The 26,254-nt window shown below is 44.5% G+C and overlaps 1 protein-coding gene and 1 long non-coding RNA gene across 3 annotated transcripts in view; one reads left to right on the top strand and one right to left on the bottom strand.

The window, feature by feature from the left end:
* Positions 1–26,254, bottom strand: part of AGBL1 (AGBL carboxypeptidase 1) — a 402,258-nt gene that overhangs the window by 256,557 nt on the left and 119,447 nt on the right. For both annotated transcript variants that reach the window (XM_083475009.1, XM_083475010.1), the window contains exon 17: positions 23,589–23,742. In XM_083475009.1, coding sequence (XP_083331135.1) covers positions 23,589–23,742 — 154 coding nt within the window. The remainder of the gene's footprint in view (positions 1–23,588; positions 23,743–26,254) is intronic.
* On the top strand, positions 1,884–24,876 carry LOC310693360. Its single transcript, XR_014519126.1, has 3 exons — positions 1,884–1,942; positions 3,805–3,892; positions 24,742–24,876. It is a non-coding gene; the product is annotated as an uncharacterized lncRNA (long non-coding RNA).

Raw genomic sequence — 26,254 nt, 5'->3', positions numbered from 1 at the left:
AGATTACGAGTCCACCGCTCTTAACCACTACACCACACTGGCTCTGTAGTTCAGGATTGCCTCCGATTACCAGTTGCCGGGGATCATAAACAGGAGAGCAGGCTGTTGAGCTTTTACCCTTCTCGTGGGGTTTCCAGAAGCATCTGGTTAACATCTGGGAGAACAGAATGCTGGTCTAGATGGGCCTTTGGTCTGATTTAGCAGGGCTCTTCCTACGCTCTTAAATTGATCAACTATTGCAAGCAACCATCTTTCTGGAGTATCTCAGCCTGGATCTTGGTATGGGAAAGCACCAGTAATTCAACTTCCAACATTGTTATGACTGAGAACAGAGGGTTGCCCGCAGTATCATTCCCTCATCCTCTCCTCCTTCCTTTCTTCCCTCCCTCCCTGTTTGCAACGCTGTTGTCATTTCCTAACGCTGATGTCACCCCAGTAAATGCAGGCGGTGTTAGATTGGAGTCGCGAGGGCAGGGATATCTATCATGAGCCGTTGCCATGATATCTACTTCAAAGCCTGAATTTGTTCTGAGGCAGGAGGCAATTTGGGATCCTCTTAAGTATTTTACGCTGATCACTGACCTCCCTGTGGCGTGTTTTGAAAATGGAGCCTAGCATGGGTGAATGGGAGAAATTGCTTTTGCAGAATTGAGGCAGGATGCCTAGGATATGAAAGGCAGGCGGAGAGGGGGATGGAGGAGCCCATTTCTTCAGCTGAGCGTTACACGAGACAGAACACAACTACCTTCTTTTGCATGGTCTGAGTGGTGTGCTGAATGATGGGAAGGTGGCTCCATCCAGGTTCCCAACTGTTCTCCTTCATTAGAGTAAGAGTCAAAAGACTCTTAAAGGGCAAAGATAGCTGAGGGTGTGAATCTTTTCAGGAGGCCAGCTGCTCAGTAGAAGGGAGAGGTTCAGGACAATACTTTCTGCTGGGCCCCATCCTGTGTCCCTAAGTTCCCCTGGTGGACTTACCCAGTCATAGGCAGGAGCATCTCTCTGCTGAGTGCCAGGCAGGTGGGTCAGGTTGCCACTACCAATTTAATTTCCTACAATGCCACCAATATGGCATCAACTCCGGAGTAAAAAGGTAAAGGGACCCCTGACCATTAGGTCCAGTCGTGGCCGACTCTGGGGTTGCAACGCTCATCTCGCTTTATTGGCAGAGGGAGCCGGCGTACAGCTTCCAGGTCATGTGGCCAGCATGTCGAAGCTGCTTCTGGTGAACCAGAACAGCGCACGGAAACACCGTTTACCTTCCTGCTGGAGCGGTACCTATTTATCTACTTGCACTGATGTGCTTTCGAACTGCTAGGTTGGCAGGAGCAGGGACCAAGCAACGGGAGCTCACCCCGTGGCGGGAATTCAAACCTCCGACCTTCTGATCACAAGTCCTAGGCTCTGTGGTTTAACCCACAGCGCCACCTGCGTCCCCTAACTCCGGAGTATTATGGGGAAATTAGATGGCAGCTCCTGGACACTCCCTTCTGAGATCCCTCATGCATTGTGGATGTTTGAGGAATTTTTTTACTAAGGCCTTTAGAAAGTGCCATGGAATAGGCGCACTGGCACCTGCAGGCACCACAATGGATGTTTCAGTGTCTGAGCAGTGGTATCGCAATATACACATATACATAGGGGCACAGAAGGGGCTAACTGCATTTCTAGAGGGAGGGTAAGCTTTGCTAGACATTACGTTTTTGAAAGAGAAATAATGATATATTTCCCATGAATGCTCCATCCCCAAGCATTCTTCCTCTGACTCACAGGAACACAGGAAGCTGCCTGAAACCATCTAGCTCAATACTGTCTACAATGACTAGCAGCGACTCTAGGCAGGGATATTACCAGCCCTACCTGGAGATGGCCACAAGTTCAACCTGGAACCTTCTGCATGCAAAGAAGATACTCTATTGCTGGGCTATGGCCCTTTCCTTCTGAAGTAAGCTCTGTTGATTTGGACGGGATTATAAATTCCCACCACCACCCTACCTGACTTCTGATACTAGCAGATGGAACTGACCCATGGGGAACTTGTCTCCATATATTTTGATTGATTACAGCGGAGAAAGGGACTTGTGCAACCCTGCATGTGTTTACTGAGAAGTATATCGCACTGAGTTGAATGGAACTTACTCCTAGGTACTACCTATAGGAGTCTGGTCTAAGTACATGAACAAATGCTTTTCGTTGAAGTAAACAACGAAAAAAGTTACATAAATGATGGAATGGAAACTGCTTCCACAAGAGACAGTGATGGTTGCCAAGTTGGATGGCTTTAAAAGAGGATAAGACATTCATGGAGGATAAGGCTACAAATGGCCACCATTTCTGATGGCCTATGTTCTACCTCCACAGCTAGAGGCCTCATGCCTCTGAATACCAGTTGCTGTAAAACCAAAGGACGATAAAGCGCTGTTGCCCTCAGGTCCTGCTTGTGGAAATCCCATGAGCATCTGGTTGACCACTGCTGAGAACAAGATTCTGGATTAGACGGGCCACTGGTCTGATCCAGCAGGCTCTTCTTATGTACTTAACAGGGGGGCTGTTTTGTAATAATTTCAGACTCCCAACAGTTACTTGGGTTCCTTTTTGGTTCATTCCTAAGAGGCATTCTAATTATATGAGGATTGTTGCATATACAACAGTTGCATTTTCTCTTTATAAAGCAGAGGTGGGCAGCTCTCAGGGACCACATCCCCTTGGGGATAGTGTTCTGAGAGCTGCGTGGTAGCAGTGGGAAGACCCAGTGATGGATGGAACCAGAGACAAACTTAATCTAGATTAACTGATCCAGAATAAAGACCACCGCCTTTTCATGGTTCATAGAATAGAATCATAGAATCATAGAGTTGGAAGAGACCACAAGGGCCATCGAGTCCAACCCCCTGCCAAGCAGGAAACACCATCAGAGCACTCCTAACATATGGTTGTCAAGCCTCTGCTTAAAGACCTCCAAAGAAGGAGACTCCACCACACTCCTTGGCAGCAAATTCCACTGTCGAACAGCTCTTGGTTGCATCACATTAGAATTCCCAGTCCTATGCTGATATTTTCTTAACCAGAGGAGTCTACCAATGGAAGCGACATTGCTCCAGTGTCTTGTGCTAAATGCTGTGTTAGGAGACAGCGCCAAAGTATTTTTCCTATGCCCAGGAGCTCTAATATCACAAAGACTTGGAATTCTACAGCATCCCTAGCACAGATGGTAGCAGAATGAATGGCAAGATATCTGTAGTAAACATGGAGCGAATGGCCTCTGTCCCCACCTAGCAGGCCAATATTGAAGATGCAATCATATTCAATTTGCAAACATATGTCTAATCAGCATAAAGCAATCTAATTTTAAAATGGTAAAAGTGCAGGATTCCAGACTTCTTGCTGCAAAATGGGACAGCCGGTGCGTTCCCCAAATCCCTTTGGGTGGGCTGGCATTTACTTCTTGAGAATTAATAATGTTGTTTTGGACGACATGTATTTTCTTTTCTGTGTTAATGTCTATGCTTTTGATATTTAAGAGAGTAGGGGAGTTAGAACTTGCCTTAAACACTCTAAGGACCAAGAGTGACAGTAATTCAAAGTAATAAAATTAATAACATCAGCAAACAGAGGCACTATTATAGAAAAGTTTGTGAGCTGTCCTCTCCTCCTCCTCTCTGTCTCTCTCCCCCTCCCATCCTCTCTCTTTCTCTCTCTCTCTCTCTCTCACACACACAACAAACAAACAAACAAACACACACACACACCCCATTTGCAGTCCACATACGATTATTAGTTTGGAGCAACTCACTGCTTTCATTTTAGACATACAGCGGCTCTCAGCAGACAAGTTGGCACAGATGGAATCCCATCAGGTATGGAGAAATTCTTTGAGAATGTCTAGAATTTTTCAGTGAGTTTGATTCTATGAGCTTAGAACTCTGAAGTTTACTTTCTCACTCTCCATCATGTCATAGGAAAGCCAGGAAAATTGTGATAGCTTGCCCCCACCCCACCCCCATTGCCAGTGTTTTGAATTACCACTAAATATATCTGGAAAGATGGAGGGAACAAGGAGAAGGGGACGACAGAGGACAAGATGGTTGGACAGTGTTCTCGAAGCTACCAGCATGACTTTGACCAAACTGCGGGAGGCAGTGGAAGACAGAAGTGCCTGGCGTGCTCTGGTCCATGGGGTCACAAAGAGTCGGACATGACTAAATGACTAAACAACAACAACATATCTGGTACACATTTGAGTTTTGTACATGAATGTCATAGACCTCATTGCTTACAATTCATGACCTTTTGCTCTCTACATACCTATGGATAGATAGAGTGATAGATCAGGGCTGGCTGAAGGCATTTTGCTGCCAGAAATGGAAAAGGTTCACTGACACCCCAATGACACTGGCTGTTGAATCCTATTTCAATACTGGCAATGGAATAGTATCATCCACATGTGGAGGCAGAAGGTTAGTTATGGAGTGGCAGAACATTTCGTGTAGCACATAAACCTCTGTCCCCTAGAAGGCCACAGCCAGAGGGCTCAGGAGAAATGGTGAGGTGATATCATGTCAGGAATGAGCCAGCTCCAAGTGAAGGTTTGTAGCCAACTGCAGAAAGCAGCCAGGAACAGAGAGGTTTAGATGTTAGCCAGGCAGGGGAAAGCAGACAGCTGCAGACTTTGACTCTTCCTGACCTTGACGGGCAGACTGATAAGGCAGTAGCTGAGAGCAGGCAAGAACACAGTCAAAGCTCACAGGAAGCACAAATAGGCACGAACAAACTCAGAGACAGCCTCTCAGAAAAGGAAGAGTTTGGAGCTGATCCACTAAGTCCGAAAAGTCGGCGAATGGGAGGGCAGCTAGATAGAAAGCAAAACAAGAGACGTAAAGGTTGTAAGTTCAATATCTTCTGTCAACGTCGCAAGGAGTCTTCAGAAGGGTCATCTTGAGTAATGATGCCAGAGGCTTTGTTAGAGCCATCCAGAGCTATCTGTTTGTTTTTGTAGTAAATCCTCCTTTTTAATTACCTACGCTTACTGTGCTATCAAGCGGGTAACCTGAACTCCTGACATATCACTACTGCCCCTGCCCCAGCATCTGCCACCTGAAGCACTTGCCTTACTCTGCCTTCAAAGGAGGGTAGAAAAATCAATTTCAGTATATTTCAGTTTCTCATTTTTGCAATCTTAAATTTGGTTCTCCATATTTCCACATCAGTTTGGAAATGACAATTTCCAGGAATCTGCAAGGAAGGTGCTTATTAATTTGAAATTGTCAGCAAGATAGGTTTTATTTCTCCACTCCGTTCTTCCAATTGTTTACATAATAGTAGCTTATTTATTTGTAACAATCCTTGATCTTGTACTGATTGAAATGTTTCACTTTCATGTTCTATGTTTTTCTTTAAAATTATTTTTTTATTAAAAAAAAAAAACAAGCTGCCATGAAAATTCATCAGCATTTTGGTGCTAATTTCTCCTAATATACACACTTTTGTATGCATATTTGCCTAATATACACATTTTTGCAAAGCAATTTCCCCCTAATATAATGCATTTTATGCAGCATTTACACAAACACATGTGCATTATGCATACATTATCCTTGTGCATGCATTTTGTGCACAAATTACTTGGCTGGAGAATTGCAATGCAAAATTTGGAGAAATGTGAATTTTCAAAGAATGGCTGTCTATTGGTTTGCACATTGTTTCAGAAAATGTGAATTAGACAAGTTTGCCTTTGAATGCAAACTGAAACGAATTTCTCCCTCACATGCAACTGAGGATAGACAGACTTTGAGCATGTGATAAAATGGCTCTAGTCCACAAAGTCTGATGCATGAAGTTTTCAGTCTTTATGGTGCCCTGTGCCACTTGTTTTATTTTCTTTTTATTCATGAGGGGGAAGCAGAGCACTCCTAGGTCCCAGCCTAGAGATTCTGCCTCTCTGAATTTTTCTGCTAAAAATTGCGCTGAAGCATCTGCTTCGATTAGGCAGCTTGGCACGGCATAAGGAAACAGGCAAACACTAAATCCTACCTCCTGCTGGTTGGAACGCAGTTTGTATCCACGCCATGCTATTTCTGTAATCTCTTTTTTCATATTTGTGTCAGGGAATATCAAAAATGCTTTTAAAAGAAGCGTCACTTATTTAAATAAAAGTGTATCCTTGTAAATCATATTGTCATAACAAAATGGATGGCTCACATACTCCATGGAGCTCATTTATTTTTCGCCTTTCGCCTTTCAGAAAGCCTTTTTTATGCCCGCACTCTACTCGTGAAGTATCTGATGTGCATCCCACCACAGATTTTTAATTGCCTAAAAAGGGTGCACATTTGTGTGCAGTGGGAGAGATACACAAATAGAAGAGAAAAAAGTTATTGCTGGGTCTAAAACCCATCATAAAACCCAACCCGGTTTTTATTGTGCTGTGCTTATCTGAACTGCCTATGCTTGTAGATCGGGGCAGATGCACTGATTCTGCGTACATAAGAAGCATGAAAGAGGGCAGGGAGTGGAATGGAGATGTGGCAATCAGAGCGGGCTCCTTGACTTTGCAGTTAATAGGCATAGCTGTGTGGCTAGGAGGCTGGAGGAGGAGAAGCTGGGAAGATGCCAGTGAAAGAACTGGGACTGGAGGGAGTGGCCTATTTGTCATCCTTAGGACCTCCAGGGAAACTTGCCATGCCTGATACACCTGGAACTGGGTGCAGAGAGTACACTTAACTGCTGAAAGGAGCAAAGCTGTGGGCAGCCTGAGAACTCTCCAGCCCCCTTGATGCCTGTCCACAAGCAACAAGTGAGAGTCTAGGCAGGTGCAAACAGGTTCCAGGAACTCTGTTCATTGTGAGCTTTTGTGGGTGAGCTGTGAGTTTGTTTAAGCCTTGGGTGAGAAACAAGGTGGATGGGGAAAGTCCTGAGAAATAGCCAGGAGTCTGAAGGCTTAGCCACACTTACCTTTCCTCCACTCTTTCCAGGCACAGACCACAATTCCAAACTCTGTGTCCAAACAGCCAGAGTTTTCCCAGCAAAAACCCACTCTTTAAAGCTCAATCGGAGCAAACGTCAATCCACACAAAACCCAAATTGATGTTTACTCCAATTCAGCTTAAAGAGCAGGTTTTCATGGGGGAAATTGGGGCACGGGAACATTCAGACATGTACCTCTGCCTGGAAAGAGTAGAACAAAGGGTAAGTGTGGATAATTGGAAAGAGTTGGTCTATATCTTACTAATAAATTCAACATTTGAAATGGTAACTGTATATTTTTTTTGTAACATTTGTTGTTTAAGCTGTCTGTTGGTGCTTTCGTTTTCTGTACACAGCTTATTTATTTTTATTTCATAAAATTTAAATACTGCTTGATTGTAACAACAACAACAACCCTCAAAGAGATCTATTTTTATATACCAAATGGTATAGCAGTATAGAAATAGCCTAAATAAATAAGGTACTTCCATAGGAGTGTGGGAAAACCTCAGAATGTGACACTGGGTTGAAAATTCAGCTTCCTTAGAACCTCTATTTTCATTTACCCAAGGTACTAGTCCCTATGGCTGAGCATTTGAACACGTTCAAATGTGTACAAGGGATGTCTGCTGAAGTCTCAGGAGACAATGAGGTTCCTCAGTAAGATACTTGGGGACATGGCTTCAAAACTCTGATTATCTCTGTCCTTTCCTGTAAGGAGCAAAAATAAGAAATCATGCACATATTCTCCACTTGCATAATTTTAGAGCATGCACAGTTCAGTTTTCCCTGGCACAAAATTTGGATAAAGCCTAAATGTCACGGGGCAGTGATGTATCACATCCTAAAGTAAATAAGTGGGATAGCATAAACTGATGGCATCGTTGTTATTTATTCATACCCCACCTTTTCCCCAGAACTGGGACTCAAGGTAGCTCACAAAAAAATTAAAGTAAATTCAAATAAAGCACACATGGATAAGGCGTATAAATAGTTATGATTAAAAAGCAATTCAACTATCTATGGAATTAAAATAATGTAAATATATATATATCAAATTGCAGATATGGTGGGGGACAATACAGCACACTATCAATAATTCTTTCCTTGAAAGCAATCAGTTTGGCTTATTTGAGATCCAATATGTAAAAAGGTCTCTTTGCCATTGGTTGACATTTTAGGAGAAAGTCAATAACTGTTTGGGAAGAGAACACAGCTCAGTGATAGAGCACATGTGCTGCATGTAAGAACACCCAGTTTCAAAGACCCTGGCAGGTGGCAGGTGGTTGGACAAGCCTCTGGCTAGGACCTTGGAGAGCAGCTGACAGGAGAGCTGCACACAGTCCTCCTGACCTAACTTGGATCCATTCCCAAATCAGTTAAACATATGGGCAGGAGAGGGTGGGATAAGGAGATACTGTGCCTCCTCGTCCACCCCAAAGAGAGCAGGAGAATCAATCCTGCCGAGTGGTGTTTCACAAGCATGTTCCCTGCAGGGTACACAATGGCAAAGCAATGTTCCCTGCAACTGGCAAGACTGCACCCTGAGCAAAGGATTGAGCTACATCAGTTTGACTCCACATATGTGTTCCACTGATGGGAACAGGCACATGCAAGCTAAAGCTCCTTCTTGCCCAATGTCTCACTCCTTAACAGTCCTGGGCTCGCTTCAGGAGGCCCATCGTGACCCATCCAGAGCTTTCTCCACCAGACTCTGCTGGAACCCAGTTCTGCCCAGTTAGGTTTGATCTTCAAGTCTTTGGCTTAATTGGGTGCATGGTCCTAGCTAACAGTTAGAAGAGACAATTGGTCTAATTTTATTTAAGACAGTTTTCTGTGATACAGATGGTCCCACATTTTTTAAGGGATAACATCTTTCATTCATCACAAAAGAGAGGAACCCATGATGGGTCAACATGAGATCAGTCATAATGATATAAGATCTTATTGATATATCAGACCAACATACATCTAGCAGTCCATAATTCAGTCCCAACGGTGGCCAGAAGGACACAAGTAAAGCCATTCACTTGCCATCTGTCTCCAGTGTCTGTTATTTAAGGGTATACTGCTTCTGTGTATGGCTCTTCCATTAAGCTACCCTGGCTTGTAGTCCATCAAATGAAAAATGAAGGCTTTAACACCATGTTGAAAGGGCTGCTGCCTCCCTAGGAGTTGGTGTCATTGTTGATGCTTTTTGCTCTTTTCTTGTTTGACAAACCAGTGTACAAAAAAAGGACCCTGGCATCAAAGAGCCCTAGCAAGCAAGACATGACCTGATGTGCGAAACACAGCTAAATAGCTCATGCTGCCAAAGAACAGGATTTATACACAGGCATTTAAGAGAGTAGTCATCAGCTCCAGTTTGACAAAATGTACTTCTCACAACTCAGGTTTGGAACACATTCCTGAGCCATACAGCTTGACCTTACAGCAGTGCTTGCTTATTGGCAAACTAATCAAATATTTGACATTAGGTCAGGCTAAGTCAGGCTTTGCTGTTGTTAGAACAAAGTGTGCCCCCTTCAGAGCTGTCCCAGGTCCTGAAGACACTGACAGACCCAGTGGCCTTGTTCTTGTGGAAGATGGTAAGCTGCCATGCAGGCTGTATTCGTTTGGTCTTCGAGTAGACAGCTTATGTGACCGAGCACTCCCCCACAAGAGAAAAATCCTATAGAAGAGCAGCATGTCATAGGGAAAGCTATGCTAAAACTTTCCCCCTATATATACCAATTTTCTGCATGCAAAAATTTATTCTTTTTGTTGGGAGGAGTATGGAGTTATATGACTCCCCACCTGCAGTCAGAACTGGTGCAGTCCAAACACAACTACCATTTCCATGAGATCTAGGCCTCTGATTCTCTGGTTCCGGATCTCTGGTTGTATTTTGCCTGCTACATACTGTCTTGTCATATGAATTCATCAGTCCTCTAGTCAAGACTGAACTGTAGGAAGATGTCGAGTCAGGCAGAAACCGGAAACGATGGCAAGGGTCAAGATGGGAGATCAAGACAAATGTCAGTGCCGAGAAGACATCTATTTCCTAGAAAAACTCCAAGGGCCTGATAGAGGGACTCTGAGGTTCCCCATCTCTGACAAACAGATGTGAGTGTGTGAGAGTGTGTGCATGTACATCAGCAGCTGTGCTTTGGTAGGGAAACAAACAGTGCTTTCTGTTAGTCCATTCTTTCTTCTCTTCCCTTGAAGCCACATTCTACTTTTTAGAGCACAAGCATTGGAAATGTATTATCTCTTCCTCCACAGCCTTCATATCACAGAGAGAAGAGGCATTTGTACCCTCCATGAGGGTCTCTATTGCTGAAGGTTAAGCCACCCACTCTCAGGTTGTGAGTATATTTTGCCCTTAATGCAATGTTGCCATACATAATTTTCACCATGGAAATTAATCTATACAGTCAAAAATAAGGAAGTGCACCTGAGGCCACCATTACAGTAGTGCTAAATCTGTCCCCTACCCTATTGACTCTGGCAATTGTGAATTTGGACATGCTCCTATCAGTCTAGCCCTATTTTGAAGTCTGGCTCTTGGTCACACTAAAATGTGACCAGTTGTTGGTAATAGATGTGTATGTGTGCTTCAAAAGGGGGAGATCAAGACCCTTACTGAACAGCTCTCCTTCCCTTTCCCCAACAGTTGCTTAAACAGATTCAGTGAAGAAAAGCAGGGGCGGGGGGGACAAAGCCTTGTAAAAGAATTATGAAGTATCAGGGAAATTACATTTCCCTCCCCTCCAAAACTAAGTAGCATGACAATTGCAACTGATAGAGCAAATTAAATTCTAAATGCACTGGTGATTTGATATATATCATTTTGCAAAGTGTTACTGAGAAAGTGCTGTTGCTGGAAAAAAGAGTTAAGTTCCAGAACGAGCCTTGTCGGTTCTGAGACCTGATCCAATTATGTAGAGTTCATTAACATAAATGTAAGGATAGGGAAGGACACAATGGAACAAAAAGAAAAGCAAAGAATATATTTCAGTACACTCTGTTTGGGGAACTAGAACTCTTTTGACCTCAAAAAGAGGATTAGTCAGATCCTTGGAGAAGTTCAACAACTACTAACTTCTGATAGAGGCAGTAGGCCTGTGAATCTCAGTTTCTGGGAATCGCACATGGGGAGAGTTCTGTTGCACTCAAGTCCTGCTTGTGGGCTTCCCATACCAAGGGCATCTGACTGGACTGGCCACTGTAAGAAGAGGATGCTTTGCTAGGTGAGCCTTTCACGATCCTGATGTTCTTAAAATCCTGACCAGCATGACATGGCTGACCAGCATGACAATGCTCCATCTTTGCTGTCCCAAGCAATGTCACCAGAGAAAGGTCTCTATGTATCATTCTGCCTCAAAATGGAGCAACTTAGACTGTTGCCTGATATACACATTGTGGATGATTTAACACCAGTCCTCTGCTAACTGCACTGGCTTCTAGTTTGTGCTGGATTTGGGGCCAAGTTCTCTGAAAGACTGCATTCACAAGCCCGCCCAAAATTAAGAATCTTCGAAAGAGGCCTCGCAGTCATTGCATGTGGAACCATTTCAAATCTGCTGCAGTTTGTTTTCCGCAAAAAACAAACAAACCCCACACCCAACCCTATGTTATTTGTCTCACTGTCTGCTGTAGTGAAATTACGTAACTTACATAATTAATTACATAAATTACGTTGTCCTATAATATTCCTCACCATTCATTTCAATGTGAAGGAAATGCAATGCAAATGGACAGAGGCATAATCAATCGCATATTTTGAGTAGACCAAAAGCAACAACGTATACAATGGATTGATTTCCATTCCAGACATATGATTTATTTTTTTTAAAAAAAAAACACACATTAGCAATTTCCTCTCCCATTTCCATTTTTGTTAGAATTCCCTGACATCCTTACTCATGCCAAAGAGGATATTTGGGGCAATTCCTTTTCTGCTGCAGTGCCCCAAATTGGTGGCTTTGATGCTATCAATGGTTAGAGTGTTAGCCTTGGATCTGAGAGGCCAAGGTTCAAATTTCCACTCAGTTATGAAGCTCAGTGTTGTGGGGTTAACAAGAACAATAATAAGAACCCTGTTGGATTAGGCTAAAAGCCCATCCCATTCAGTATCCTGTTCTCACAGTAGCCAACCAAATGCCTGCAGGAAGACCGCAAGCAGGGCACGAGTACAACAGCAGACTGAGGCAGCAGATAACAATAATAATTAAAAATATTTTTTTATACCCCACCCATCTGGCTGGATTTCCCCAGCTTACAGCATATATAAACCATAACAAAACACCAAAGATTAAAAACTTCCCGATACAGATGTCTTCTAAAAGTTATGTAATTCTTAATCTCCTTGCCGTCTGAAGGGAGGGCGTTCCACAGGGAGGGTGCCACTGCTGAGAAGACCTTCTGCCTGGTTCCCTGTAACTTCGCTTCTCACAGTGAGGGAACCACCAGAAGACCCTCGGTGGAGAGCCTCAGGGTCCGGGCTGAATGATAGGGGTGGAGACGCTCCTTCAGGTAAACGGAAGGGGAAGAATTCCACCACCACCTTTCTCCCTGAGTTTCCTAATCTAGCTTGCTCTGTACCTTTTAAGCCAGTCTGCTGTTCTCAGGTGCAATGGAGGAGGGTGCCCATTTGGAAATAAGAGCTGATTGTCAACCCAGGCAGGTTCTGTACACGGCGGGGCAGGGTGCCAAACATATTGGGCCGATTCTGTTCATTTGCCCGGGATAATTTACATCATCAGCATCTATGCTCCTCTAAGATCTGAGCCCAGGTTCCTCCCCTCCCCCCCGACCAATAGCCATTTTAATGTTCACATGACACATGCACATTTTGTTTCAGGGAAGATTAGGTGGGAGGACAAAGGGATGCTCTTATAATAGCTATTAGGAACAGAGGTGTGGGAGAGAAGCAAGCTCTTGTTCAGTTATTAGAAAACAATGGCTGAGCCATTATACCTCTCCACCCCCCACCTCTGTCTTTGCGCTCTGTGTGTGTGCCTGTTCCAGGACTACAACAATAGGAATATAATCGCGGTGTGGCAGATAATGAATATCCAGAGCTCTTTTCCAGGTGAGAAGTGCTGTATTGTGACTAGAATGAAAACAGACATAAAGCACTCCTTCTGGGGGAGAGGCTTTTGAGGCCGCTCCTGGGATACATAACATGAAGATTGCTGCAAGGGGAAAGAGAAACTCCAGAGAAAGAAACTGGCAGTAACTGTGCCCATTTAGAGCATTATTTTATAGAGTTCTCGCCTCTGGATTTTGACTAAAATGATACTCAGAGTGAATTCTGAGGATGATTCTTAGGCAAAGCAGACCAAGGCAAGAGGAAAGAGGCCACCTTTATAACAACCCCTGTATCCTCACATGGGAGATGAACATGCAAGACTAGGGATAGGTGAATCTGACAATTTCAGGTTTCTCACTTTCTCATGTTTCTTCCAATCTCAACTTCAGTCCTCTGCATTTCCACACCAGTTTGCAGAAAAACCGGAGAATTCTTTAGGGAAATTCATCAGCATTTTAGTTGTAATTTCTCCTAATATACCCATTTTGGTATGAAATTTTGCCCAGTATGCAATTTCCCCCCCCAAAGAAATTTCCCCTAATGTGACTGTGTTTTTTGCATGCTATTCTCAGAAACACATCTCGTTTTATGGACACGTTACCACCTGCATATGCATCTTTCAACACCCTATTTGGTTGGGGAACTGTCCTGCAAAATTCAGAGGGCTGCGGATTTTGAAAGATGGCTGTGCTTCAGTTCACGTATTGTTTTGGAAAATGTGAATTGGGTAGGTTCACCTCTAAATGTGAACTGAACAGAATTTCCCCCACATCTCTACATGATGTGGGGTTAAAGGCCAAAACTTTATTAAATCAAGGACCTGCAAGGGAAAGAACCATTCCCTCCTTGAGCACTTTTGCAAGGCAGGAAATTGTGCTTGAAGTGTGATGGGTGCCTCTTGCTTGCCTGGACAGTGTGTGTGCCCACACACACACACACACACACCATAGGCAGCTGTAGAAAGGTAAGAGTAACATAGATTTAGCTAGTTTGATGAAGGCTGCAAGGGGAGTCTTCAGTTCCTTCACTTGGGCTCAAGGTCTCTGATCAGGCAGTTAACTGACCAATGCACCTCATAGTCTACTTGACCTTTGACCTTCCTGATGCTGCTGAACTACCACTCCCATCATCCCTAGTCATTGACCATAATTGCTGGGGCTGGTTCAGTCACACCTGGAGGGCCAAAATTTCCTCACACCTGTTCTATGCATTGATATGCACCCAGCGGCTGAACTAGAGCTCAACTTTAGGGTCTCGTTTCCATCCACATCCTGCCGTTGGATGAGCATTTTGCTTGCAAGTCATCAAAATGTCCAAAACTGGGCAAGCCCTGAGCTCCAGGTGCCTGCCATTGCATGTGCATTCCATTTTGCTTCCTGATGCCATCCCACATCTGCGATCGTCCAAAAACGATGCCCTCCTTTAATAGAGCTGCCTCTTGGCACAGGAAGAGTCAGTTTAGAGTAGCTCAAATGCCTGCCTGGCTCATTTTAAACACTACAACAACATTTGACCTTTTCAAGCATGCCTCTCCAGCAGCGGGAGAGTGACTGGAATTTACTACCAAATCTGGGGAAATGCAGGACTCAGTGAAATATGCCCTCTCTCTCCCCCCCTCCCCCTATGTCACAGTTTGAGCTGGATATCAGAGGCCCAGTAACAGCTCAAGGCTCTCTTTTACCATTTAGAAGAGGAGAAGGAGGAGTTCATTGCCTCCCGAGGACCATATTTCATTGCTCTACCAGACAAACATGGGTGATTGGAAGCACAGCATGCAGAGGGTATTCGAAGGCCATTCCAGCTGGGAAATTAGATGGATTCCCACCCACTCGGAGAATCATGAAAGTGAGTCCTAGCACAATAGCAACCAGCATCACTGCACTGCATCCCAAATATTTATTTCAAGAGCTGGTCTAGCTTCGTAACAGTTCACAGCTAACCCACTCCTATATTGGGGGGAAGTTGCATAGTAAGGCTGCAATCCTATATGCACATAAAGGTAAAGGTAAAGGGACCCCTGACCATTAGGTCCAGTCGTGACCGACTCTGGGGTTGTGGCGCTCATCTCGTACAGCTTCCAGGTCATGTGGCCAGCATGACTAAGCTGCTTCTGGCGAACCAGAGCAGCGCATGGAAACACCGTTTACCTTCCCGCCGGAGCGGTACCTATTTATCTACTTGCACTTTGACATGCTTTCGAACTGCTAGGTAGTCAGAAGCAGGGACCGAGCAATGGAAGCTCACCCCGTAGCGGGGATTCGAACCGCTGACCTTCTGATCGGCAAGTCCTGGGCTCTGTGGTTTAACTCACAGCGCCACCCGTGTCCCGATATGCACATACCTAGGAGCAAACCCTCATTGAAACAAGTGGGACTTGCTTTAAAGTAAGCAGGGCTGCGGCTGTGCTTTCGAGCAGCGTTAAAGACTGGTAACACAAGTGCCCCCATTCCTGGCCTATGGGTTGTATCCAGCATTAGCCATACTCAGAGGAGTCCCATTGATATTAATACATAGCCATTAATTTCAAAGCATCTCCTATGGGTAAAACTTAGTTGGATACAACCTCATAGCTCCCCAGCTCCTGAGCCCAAACTGACAAGATCATGTGCCTTCAGGGGAGCACAACTGCGACAAGGCCGTAATCTAATTAAGTTCCTGTTTTGCTATCAGATACGTCATCTCTTTCCTCCGAAAAAGTTATTGAAAAGAGAGGGGGAGGACAGAGCGTGAGCTCTTTGTAATTAACATGCAGCCGTGCCTGTCATGCAGGGAGCAGGCACAGTTATAATAACTCGGGAGTCAATAATTCATAAACCATAATGCATTATTAATCAATTATCGAGGCCCGAATTACAGTTAATGAGATTAAGCTGATTGGAGCGCTAAGCTGTTTGAATCGTATTGATTTAATCAATGTGCTTAATTAAACTGTGTACATTTTCCCCACACACAATCGTCAGTTCACAACACCCTGAAAAAGTGGCCATCTCAGCCCTTCCTTGCTGTTCTTAATTAGGAGGGACGTAGGGAAATTGTATTTCATTTTTTAAAGTGGGGGGGATAGACCCCTTTTTTATGTAAAAAAAAAAATGACAGATCAACCAACAGCTTATTACGTGGCTGTCAGTAGAGAGCTAACAGATTTTGCAGAGCTAGCAGCTCCTATGCCTTTACCAATGTGACATGACGTCCTTCAGTGAGGGCCTCACAGCTCATATCCCACACAGTGGAACTGACAGGTGGAGGAGGCTAACCTTCCAGATAAGTGCTTAAAGCATGGGTGAGGGATGTTTCTCAGCCCAAGGGCCACATGGGAAACCTTCCAGGGGCCACCCATCTATGAGGGTGGGGCCAGCGGCAAAAAAATGGGTAGACCCTGAAGCAAAAGTCTGTGCTGTGTATGATCTGGTTGAGATTCCTGCATTGGAAGGGTTTGGACTAGATGACCCTCGGGGTCCTTTCCAGCATTCAAAGCTCCCATTGTTCTGAGCGTGTTTTGCAACAGGGAATTTCATTAATGCGAGCAGTTTCTGAGCTCTGGGTGCAGTACCACGCCTAAGAGTTCAGATTAAAACTGCCACTGCTGGAAGGAAAGGAGGACCTCCCCACTTCCACTTTCTGCCTCCCCATTTCCAGCTACTCTCTGATGACTGGAGAAGGAACCCTCATAAGAATATTAGGGTGGGGCGAGCAGGAGAAGTATGGCTTTGTTTTTTGCGGTCTTCAGATGAGGACTAGACCATGTGAAAAATGAACATAAGATTTTAGCTGCGGTTCATTTTCAGCTTTGTATTCTTGTGATATAAAAAGTGCACCTAGACACTCTGTTGCGGCGCCCATAACCTACTGTAGGTTCAAGGTGCCATTTAGCTCCTAGTTTTCATATCTCAGTTTCTAACACTAGTCCCTTCCAACTCTATGGTTTTAAGTGACTCTTACCTTTCTGCAGTAGGGTACATACATCCCAGTCACTCTATGGTTTTAAGTGACTCTTGCCTTTCTGCAGTAGGGTACATACATTCCAGTCACCAAAGGACAGAGGTTTCTACACACACACACACACACACACACACACACACACACACACCACACTACAGCTCTGCATCCTTCATCCAGGCCAGCAAGAGGCATGACCACAGTTCAAGGATACATTCAAGCCAGGCAAAAGTGCTCAAAGAGAGCATGGAGCAAAGCTGGGGAGATGCATGGCCTGGTGAGAGTCACATTCAGCCCCAAGGCCTCCTCTACCTGGCCTAGAGCTATGCACAGATGGGCCTCTCTACACTATTTATAGGTAGAGAAATTGAAGTGGGTGGACCATTTCACCAATTTTTTCCAAGGAGAGGAGAAATTCCCCAAAACTTTCTCAGGGATGGAACTCATCACAGCAGAAAGTACAGATACTCCCTTCTTTCCCTGAGGTTTCATTTGCTTTTGGTGCTGCTACAACCGCAGTCTGTCCATCATTTTGCACACTCCACAATGCCCCAGAACCAGTGTTATTGTTGATGCCACACACAGACAAAAAGTGGTGAAGAATATTCAGACGGGGAGGATCTGTGAAATTGCCTTCTTTTGAGGGGAAGATGTCGGTCTGAAAAAGAAAAAATTGTTCTCGCAGGGGGGAGGAATGTCATCTGAGAAATTTTCGCTCAGCTCTAGTACTGCTTCACAACACTCCCCTGTCAACCAGGCAAGGTAACAATGGCCTCATCAATGACACATTACAAAAGGCAATGATTTTGCTTACATGGAGGCTGTATACCTTAAGCACCATTCCTTTGAAATTGACTTTGTTGCAATCAACAGGGCTCCCTTCCAAATACACAAAGCCTGGATTTAAGTTTGCCATCCGTTTCTTTCTGGCAGGGCTCTTGGGACTTCAACAGCTGCCTGATAGGGCTGATAATCAACAGGCAAAGCTCTTCCCATCACTGTGAGTTAATGGAATAAATGGCAGTCATTTACTTTTATGGGAGACGCTAAAGGGGCTTAGGGGGAGCCCACTGGGACAGAAGTTAAATCAGCCACCTGCCTCTGGTGACTCCAGTTTCTTCAGGGAGGTGGAGAGGTAGGTTTATAATCACCTGAGTAACAATGTCATGCCACAGTGGCATGCTGTAAGACAGAAGTGGAAGTCCTTTTTTCAGCTCTAAGGCTACATTCCCTTTAGGGTAAGCTTCTAGGGGTTCCATGCTACTGGCGGTTGGAGCCAATAAGCGCACACACACACACACACACACACACCCGGGGCTTCTCCCCAGACTGCACCTCTAGGGCAGAGAACTCACAATACACACAGAAAAGTGAGCCAAGCTAACGACTTGGGGACCAAGTCATATCCTGTGGCGCTTGATAATGGAATTATACTGATATATAAAAGTTTACCAATTTTACAGCAGGTAAAATAGACACACACACACGAAATTGCTCAATAAGGACATTATGATCAACAATGGAACCCAGTTAATTTTGGTGCTGCCTGATGATTATCAAATTGCCATGACACAGACTTCTTCACTGGTAGCACCCATGTTGCAGAATGCATTCTGCTCTGAAATATGGGAGGCCTCATCTTTATCGGCACTCTGCTGGCTTTGGCAGATGCACCTGTTCACACAGGCATTGCCTTGATCTCTCAACCTGAGCCTCCTGTTTCAATGTCTCTCCTGCATTGGTCTCTACTACAGCCACAGCAGGTGTTGTAACTCTGTCTCTCTCCCCCAAAGGCACACTCCTCCATTGCCTCCTGAGACAGACGGATGCCAGCCATAGATGTTTTCCTGGGATTGATTTGTTGTGTATTTTAGTTGGGCATGTTAACATTTGTGTAACTGGCTCCCATAAACAGTAAACCACTTAGAAGTCTATTTTAGCATTAAATTGTATCTAAATGTAATACAAATACAGTGGTACCTCTGTTTGCGAACTTAATTCATTCTGGAGGTCCATTCATTAGCTGAAACTGTTATCAAGCCAAGGCGCGCTTTCCCTAATGGGGCTTCTCACCATTGGCGCTCTTCCCCCGGTTGGATTCTGTTTGCTTTCTGGGGGAAAGTTTGCTGGCCAGAACGCCTACTTCCAGTTTTGCGGAGGTCGTTCCCCAAAGCGTTCATTGACTGGACTGTTCGCAGACTGAGGTACCACTGTAATATGATATGCACAATGTCAGGGAACTGCCATCGGCTCAGAGGCAAGAGAGAGGGGGGCAGTTGTGTTACAGGGAGCCTCCAAAAATCTTGCAAAGCAATTCCTCTTCCGGTGAGGAGGAAAGCCCCACCTCCAGTGAAGAAGAGGTGCAAGGACCAGAGGATGCTAATAAGAGCCTTAACACCGCGCCTGAGCAAGCCAGAGAGGAGGGAAGCACGCCCTTGCCATCGCCCATCATGCGCAGTAGTTTGAGGCCCAGGGAGGGGTGAAAAAGGCTGGAATTGATGAAAATTTTAAGTTCGGGGGAGGTACAAAAACAGACCACTCCCGGATTCTGCTAGCGATTGAGCCAGACATGAACTTATGATGCTCTTCACTGTAAATAGTTTGCACCAAAATAAAGCCTGTAAAAGACAGGTCAGAGTCCTGCCTGGTTACTCTCGAGCAACCACAACAGCACCTGACACACAACTTTTCTGGTGTACACGTAGGCAGGTAAGAATTCTACAGGCATGTATACACACACAAACACATACATAAAACCATAGGATACTCTCTGCACAGAGGGATCCCACCATGGCCATTGCTTTCCCTTTCTCCAACGACCTCCCAGAGGAATTCCAGCAAGAGTAGGAAGACAATGAGGCAAGTGATGGCAAGTGTGGGCAAGCAAAGGCAATGTAAATGAATGTGAGGTTTTGCAAAGTGCTTTTAAAAGGTTACCAAAAGGGAGGAGGCTATTTGGCACTGCCAAAAATGCTCCCCCCCCAAAAAAAAAGAAGAAATGTGAGTCAGTTCAGCTTTAGTTCCAAACCCCATCAGCTACCACAGTGAGCACTTCAATGTCCTTACTTAACATGGGCGTTAAGTGCCCAATGCTGTGACAGTTTAATTTCTCCCCTTGGTGCAGTTTCTAAGCTGTATGATGCAGCCTGAACATAATACATAATAAAACCTTACACTTGTCATAGCACAGTTTGTCCTGGGCGGAATCTTTAATTCCATTGACAATGCAAGAGCCAATCACAGATTCTTGCTTAGCTTCCACATATTCCAAAACGAATATGCAGTGTTGGCGGGGGGGGGGACATACGAGTGTTTGGGGTATCATGGGAGGAGGGTGATGAGTGGGATGAAACCAGCCACAAATCAGCTTCCTTGGGCATTCTGCATATTTAGAACAGGAGCATTTGAGAGGCAATGAGAGACTCTGTGAATTCTATGATGACTCCTTCTTTCTTGTAACCCTCTTCCAAAGAGAAGCGACATTTTAATAAGCAGGTTCGTGCAGCTTGAATAGCCGATCTGTTATCTCTAGAATTAGAAAAGGACGAGGGTGCTGGAATGTATAAAACATGCAGGTCTCAATAGATTTGTGCATGGAAGATGAATACTAGGGTGGCTCCTTATGCCTCTCCTTCCCGTGTTCTATTACTGATAAGTAATAAGCAATTACTGGAAGGGACAAGAAGGAATGCCAGCAATCTCAAGCAGCCCTATGACAGAAATTGTAAATCACGGGACACCTTTAAAGCAGAGGTGAGGAACCTTTTGCAGCCTGAGGGTCACAGCCCCTTGTGAGCAACCTTCTGGGGGCTGCATGCCAGTGGTGGGAGGGGCCAGAGACCAAAATTAAAGGAGCAACAAATGCAACGCTTACCCTTGTACAGTAGGCTACATACCAGCCATGCAAAAGTCAATGGTTTCTGTGCACACACGTTTTCTCTACCCAGGCCAGCAAAATCTATTCCATTACAGCCAGAAATAGAACTTGAGCAGGACCAGGGAAGGGAGAGTCTGGAGGGCCATGGTTGCCCTCCCCAGGTCTGAAGTTCCCCATCATTGTCTGGAAAGCTGCAGCTGGCTCAGTATGGGAGAAGGAGGCAGTTGTCTCACTCTCTGTAGCACCAGGGCAGCTCATAGGAAAGAGGTGGCCCAATTCTTGCTGCTCCATGGCACACATCCTGATCACATCTATAAGTCTGGGTTGGGGAGCTTTTGGTCTTCTAGATGTTGCTGGTCTACAACTCCCATCATCCCTCTGGGAGCTTGCAATCCAGCAGCATCTGGAGGGCCACAGCTTCCCCAACCCTGACATAGCCTTACATAACTGGTGCCTCAGGCTTGAGGAAGTCATCAGCCAGAGTAGTTCTCTAAGACTTCTGAAGCCTAGCTTGGTCTAGCCTAAGACCTGCTCCTGCTTATTTATCCTTTTAGAACCTGACCTTTGCTGGATCAGATCAAAGATCCATGAGAGACCAACATCCATCATCCAGTAGCCAACTAAATGGCTATGGGAAGCCCACAAGCAGGGCCTGAATGCAACAGACCTCTCCCCACTTGTGATTCCCAACAACTAGTTCTGTACTGAGTTATCTTCCTGTGGCCTCCTTTGGAACCCAACCTCTTGCCTATCTTGGCCTATTTTCCCTTTCATGTGACCCTGGGACCGTACTCTCCATCTTCAGGGCATGAGGTCAGGGATGTGGTCTGGGGAAGAGAATTGCCCTCAAGGTCAGCACCAGATGCTTCTACTGACACGGAAGAACTTGTGCACGAGGGGCCCATTGTGCCAATCCCACTCTGGACAAAGGCACTGGAGTTACCTTGCTCCACACCCACCCTAGTGGAAAAAGAGTCTCCCTTGCAGCATCAAACCTGATAACTGCTAAAGCATGTTGAGGTTCGTTAAATGAGGAGGTTCCGCTCACTGAATGTGCAGCTAACTACTCAAACTTGCAGCTCCTTTTCAAAGCTCAGTCTCAGGTTGACTGGTGCTGAAACTTGGCTTTTGTGCTTATGGAGTCTCTCTAGCATGGAGCTGTCCAGGGTGCTTAAGTTTGCCTCAGCCCTTCGCTACATAACCTCATCTTGCTCAATTTGCCCAAACCTGAACAGGATGTCAGGTTATATGGACCTCTGGTCTGATCCATCAGAGTTTTTCTTATGTTCTCATTGCTCACACCTGGTGCCTCGGATTCACAACCAGTACCCACCTTTTCTTGAAAGATTAACCCATATAAAAATGTTTTGAAATAAATAAAGTAAGTCAATTTAGTCTTGAGAAACCACATTGTATATGTTTGCTTTGGGAGGCGGCGGGTGGGTGGAGCTCTCTGGGAAAGCAAAATTATTGTAGATGTTGTCATTATGGAAGATTTGTATACTGTTTAATTAACATAAACCTCTAAGTAGTTTTCATAAAATAATATAAATATTCATAAGAAAAAATTCAAGTTCATGAAAATATGAATAAAATTGGTGATTTTAAAAGCAAATATGCATTAAAAAAATACATTGGGACCCAGGACTTGCTGGTAAAGACATTTATTAATGGTGGTGGTGTTGTCTAGATACACATTCCTAAACAAAAAAGTTTTAGCAGGAACTGAAAATTACACTGCAAAGGCACCTGCCTTACTGCAATGGATTTTGAAAGGAAATAACAGCAGGGGAAAGTCTTCAGCTCTGTCTTCAGCTCTGCTCCACTGCCTCTGCTGACTGGGTCTCCAAAGTTCTAGATGACATCCTTGCTGAAAGCCACATCTACCATCCATGCGGGTTATCCACAAGTGATGAAGGGAACTCCCATTTGTACCGGTGACAAAAAGGCTTTTAAACATTTACTGTGTTTTTCCAAAGCTTGGCCATTTATGAAATTGCAACAATGGACCCCCTTATCCCTTCCTCCCTGACCCATAGATTAGAGGGCTTGTCAAAACAAAGCCAGGGGAGTGAGGCATGGGGGTTGATCAAAGCTAGGAGGCAGGGAAATGAAATTTGGTATATCTCCCAAAAGCTATAATTAACCAAGCTGCTCAGATGAAATAAGTAAATACATGATTATTCAGCCTTGCCCGGAGGCAAGCTTGTAGCACACCACATGGTACAGTCCCTTTCTGACAATTCATCCAGCAAATCAAGTGGACTACATACTTAGAACATCGCTGTTGTTATCATTCCTGGAGCATGCCCCAGGTCTGAGTGGCACCTTAACTAGCAAACAGGCTACACTTAATATACATTGGTCCCTGAAGCAACTAGGTGCACAGCCCATTTCTGGCCATGTTGCTGAAGCAAGTGACATTATTTGGTGTTACAACCAGTTCAACTAGTTCTTCCCTTTAGAAAGAACAATATACCCATTCAGGTTTTCACCACAGTCCCTGTAAGCAGCGCTTCCAAAAACAAACATTAGAAAACACAGCCCAATCTGGGAGTGTTTCTCGACAGCAGTGAAAATTGGGCAGATAATCTCAGTTCAGCCCAGGGTTCCATCTGTTGCATTTTAATTCATTGCATATGACTGTTAAATGCACATTGTCACTCACATTGAGTTTCCAAATGGAGGAAGGCTACAAACCAAATGAAATGGACTAACTCAGAGGCATCCATGACTTACGGAACTGCTCCAGATCATCGCTGCTTTCTGACTCAGGCATGGCTGTGATTGTCAGCAGGGGACAGGGGTTTCCTCCCAGAGTGTGACACAGAGTCTGCCTCCTGAAGAAGACTTTCTTTGCATTCCTGGCTTGCTCCAAGATGTCAAGGTGAGACTGGAGAGAGGGGGACAAAAGCAGGAGGACATGTGAAAAGTCCATCCAAATAAAATCAAGGATCCTTCTCATCCAGCACCCTCTTTGCAAAAATGACCAGTCAGATGCTCCTCCACACTCACAAATCAGGGTTGTTGTTGTTGTTTTAATGTGCAATTGACCACAAAATGTGCAGTTAGGGTAAAACTGTGCAGCTGGAAAAATGGGCTGGGGCGGGGGAAGACTAGACATGTCAGTTTTTATGTGTTTTTAAAGCACTTAAATGATAGGAAATATGCGGGAGGGTATAGAGACAAATTATATAAACGGTCTCATTTCCATACTTTCAAACTTCCCAGAATATATTAAAATACCTTCTTCTTGGGGACCTGGCCCTCCTCTTCATCACCTTCATCTTTGGGCAGTCTACATTTCATCACATCCTTGTAAATACAGTGGTACCTCGGGTGAAGTCCTTAATTCGTTCCGGAGGTCCATTCTTAACCTGAAACTGTTCTTAACCTGAAGCACCACTTTAGCTAATGGGGCCTCCTGCTGCTGCCACGCTGCCGGAGCACGATTTCTGTTCTCATCCTGAAGCAAAGTTCTTAACCCGAGGTACTATTTCTGGGTTAGCGGAGTCTGTAACCTGAAGCGTATGTAACCCGAGGTACCACTGTACCTGTTTTTGCACCTTAGCTCTGTCTCACACCTTGTGTTCCTTCTGCTGCAGCCAGTGCAAAACAGCTGGTCTGGGGGTCCACTCTGCCTATTGTGACACATACCATAAAAGATGCAAATATCTACCTGCCCAACAATGCAATCTGTCTCTGCGCACCGAGGAATTAGGCAGCTGAGCCGGACCCAGCCTACCAATTCAAGTGCTGCTGAGTGAAAGGTTGCAATGTCTGCATCCCCTTCACAGCAGCTCTTCAAAGGTTGAGTGGTGGTGGGGTGAAAAGAAGTGGCAACAGAGCAATGCAGCAAGCTGGCATTAACAGATTGTCTCGTCCCTTACAGACTCACCCCATACCTGAGCTCCGCAAGAGAAAGCCTCCTGCAGATACTATCTTATCAGGAAGTCTGTTCCTCACTGTGTCAGAATTGGACCTTTAGTGTGGCAGCACCTGCCCTCTCATTGCACACCAGACAGACGCCATCTCTGTTTCCTCTTCGGCACCTGTTGAAGACCTTCAATAAGCCTTTTAAGTGGAGTTATTTGTACCAGTTGGTATCTATTTTTAATGTATATAGTTTTAAACTGTACATATGCAGACACGCATATGTTTGCAGTTGTTTTAACTGTTTTAAGTATGCAATTCTTTTATATATGTTTTTAATGTGTTATTACGAGATGCTTTGAGATATGCATAGGAAGCAATTCATAAATCAACTAAAGGACAACAACACTGGAGATTGGTTTCACACCCAATTCCCTTCATTTCAGCTCCTTCACCGTGCGTTAAAACAAGCACTCCACTGTACCTGCTGGTACCAAAACATTTTCTTATTGGTCCTGCTTCTGCCCAGTTATCATTGCTTTTGAAATCAAAGTTGGCCCTCTAGGTTCCACTTGTATGTGCTTGTGTGCAGCAAGACTCTATTAATAACTATTTTCATCTATCACCCTGGAGTAAAATACATTCATTCATTACTCAGAGTAACAGTGGCATTGAATACTGTCCCTCTGCACAGTACGCAGAGGTGTGCTATAAATATGCTTTCAGTTATTAAATGCACATTATATTATGATCAGTGTTTCCAAGTCACTGTTTCCATATGGGATTTTATCATCTTTTCAAACGCATTGTGCAGGTAATTGAGCCCCTGAGTTGCTAAATCACTATGAATTCATTACTGATCTGAAGGGACACACACACACACATTTTGCATGGACATATGCTGGAAAATAAAACCTAATGATACACATTCATGAAATGGGTTTTTGTTCATCATCCAGTCTGCAAAAATGGAATTGTTTTCCCATGACAAAAAGTCAGAAGCTCTGGGAGAAAGTTGTGAGTTATTTTAGCTGACCTGGTCAAAGCCATCATTGGGCAGGAGGTGGGGGGAATGTCCCTAGCAATCATGATTTGGCCAGATTCAGGAAATGAGTGTTTCTCCATACCTTAGTACACACAGGAGATACACCTTCAATTTATTTTAAATGTAGGGTAGGGTAGGGTAGTGCTGAAACTATTCCCCATATTTCATGGACATTTGTAGCATTGTCAAAAAAGCCCTACTTTTTTATTATTGTTTGGTAGTACTTGGAGAAATGTTAATTTGCATTCAGACTCTCTTATTTGCAGTCTCTCTCTCTCTCCCAAGACCCAATTAAATTGTTATTTCCCCCCAAGAAATACCATCATATAGCCAAATCTGACTGAGGACTCAGATGAACAACATCATCTCATTCACTACATGATTTCCACAGACCAATGACAAATCCAAGAAGCACAGCCCTCACTCACAATTGACTTGTTCCCCTCATTCATTACATAGCCAAAACTAATTTGCAACCGTACATATA

Source organism: Podarcis liolepis (genome assembly GCF_965112155.1).
Source record: "Podarcis liolepis genome assembly, chromosome: 14".
Lineage (NCBI taxonomy): Eukaryota > Metazoa > Chordata > Lepidosauria > Squamata > Lacertidae > Podarcis > Podarcis liolepis.
The sequence above is the reverse complement of the archived record's forward strand: the minus strand, read 5'-3'. Positions and strand labels throughout refer to the sequence as shown.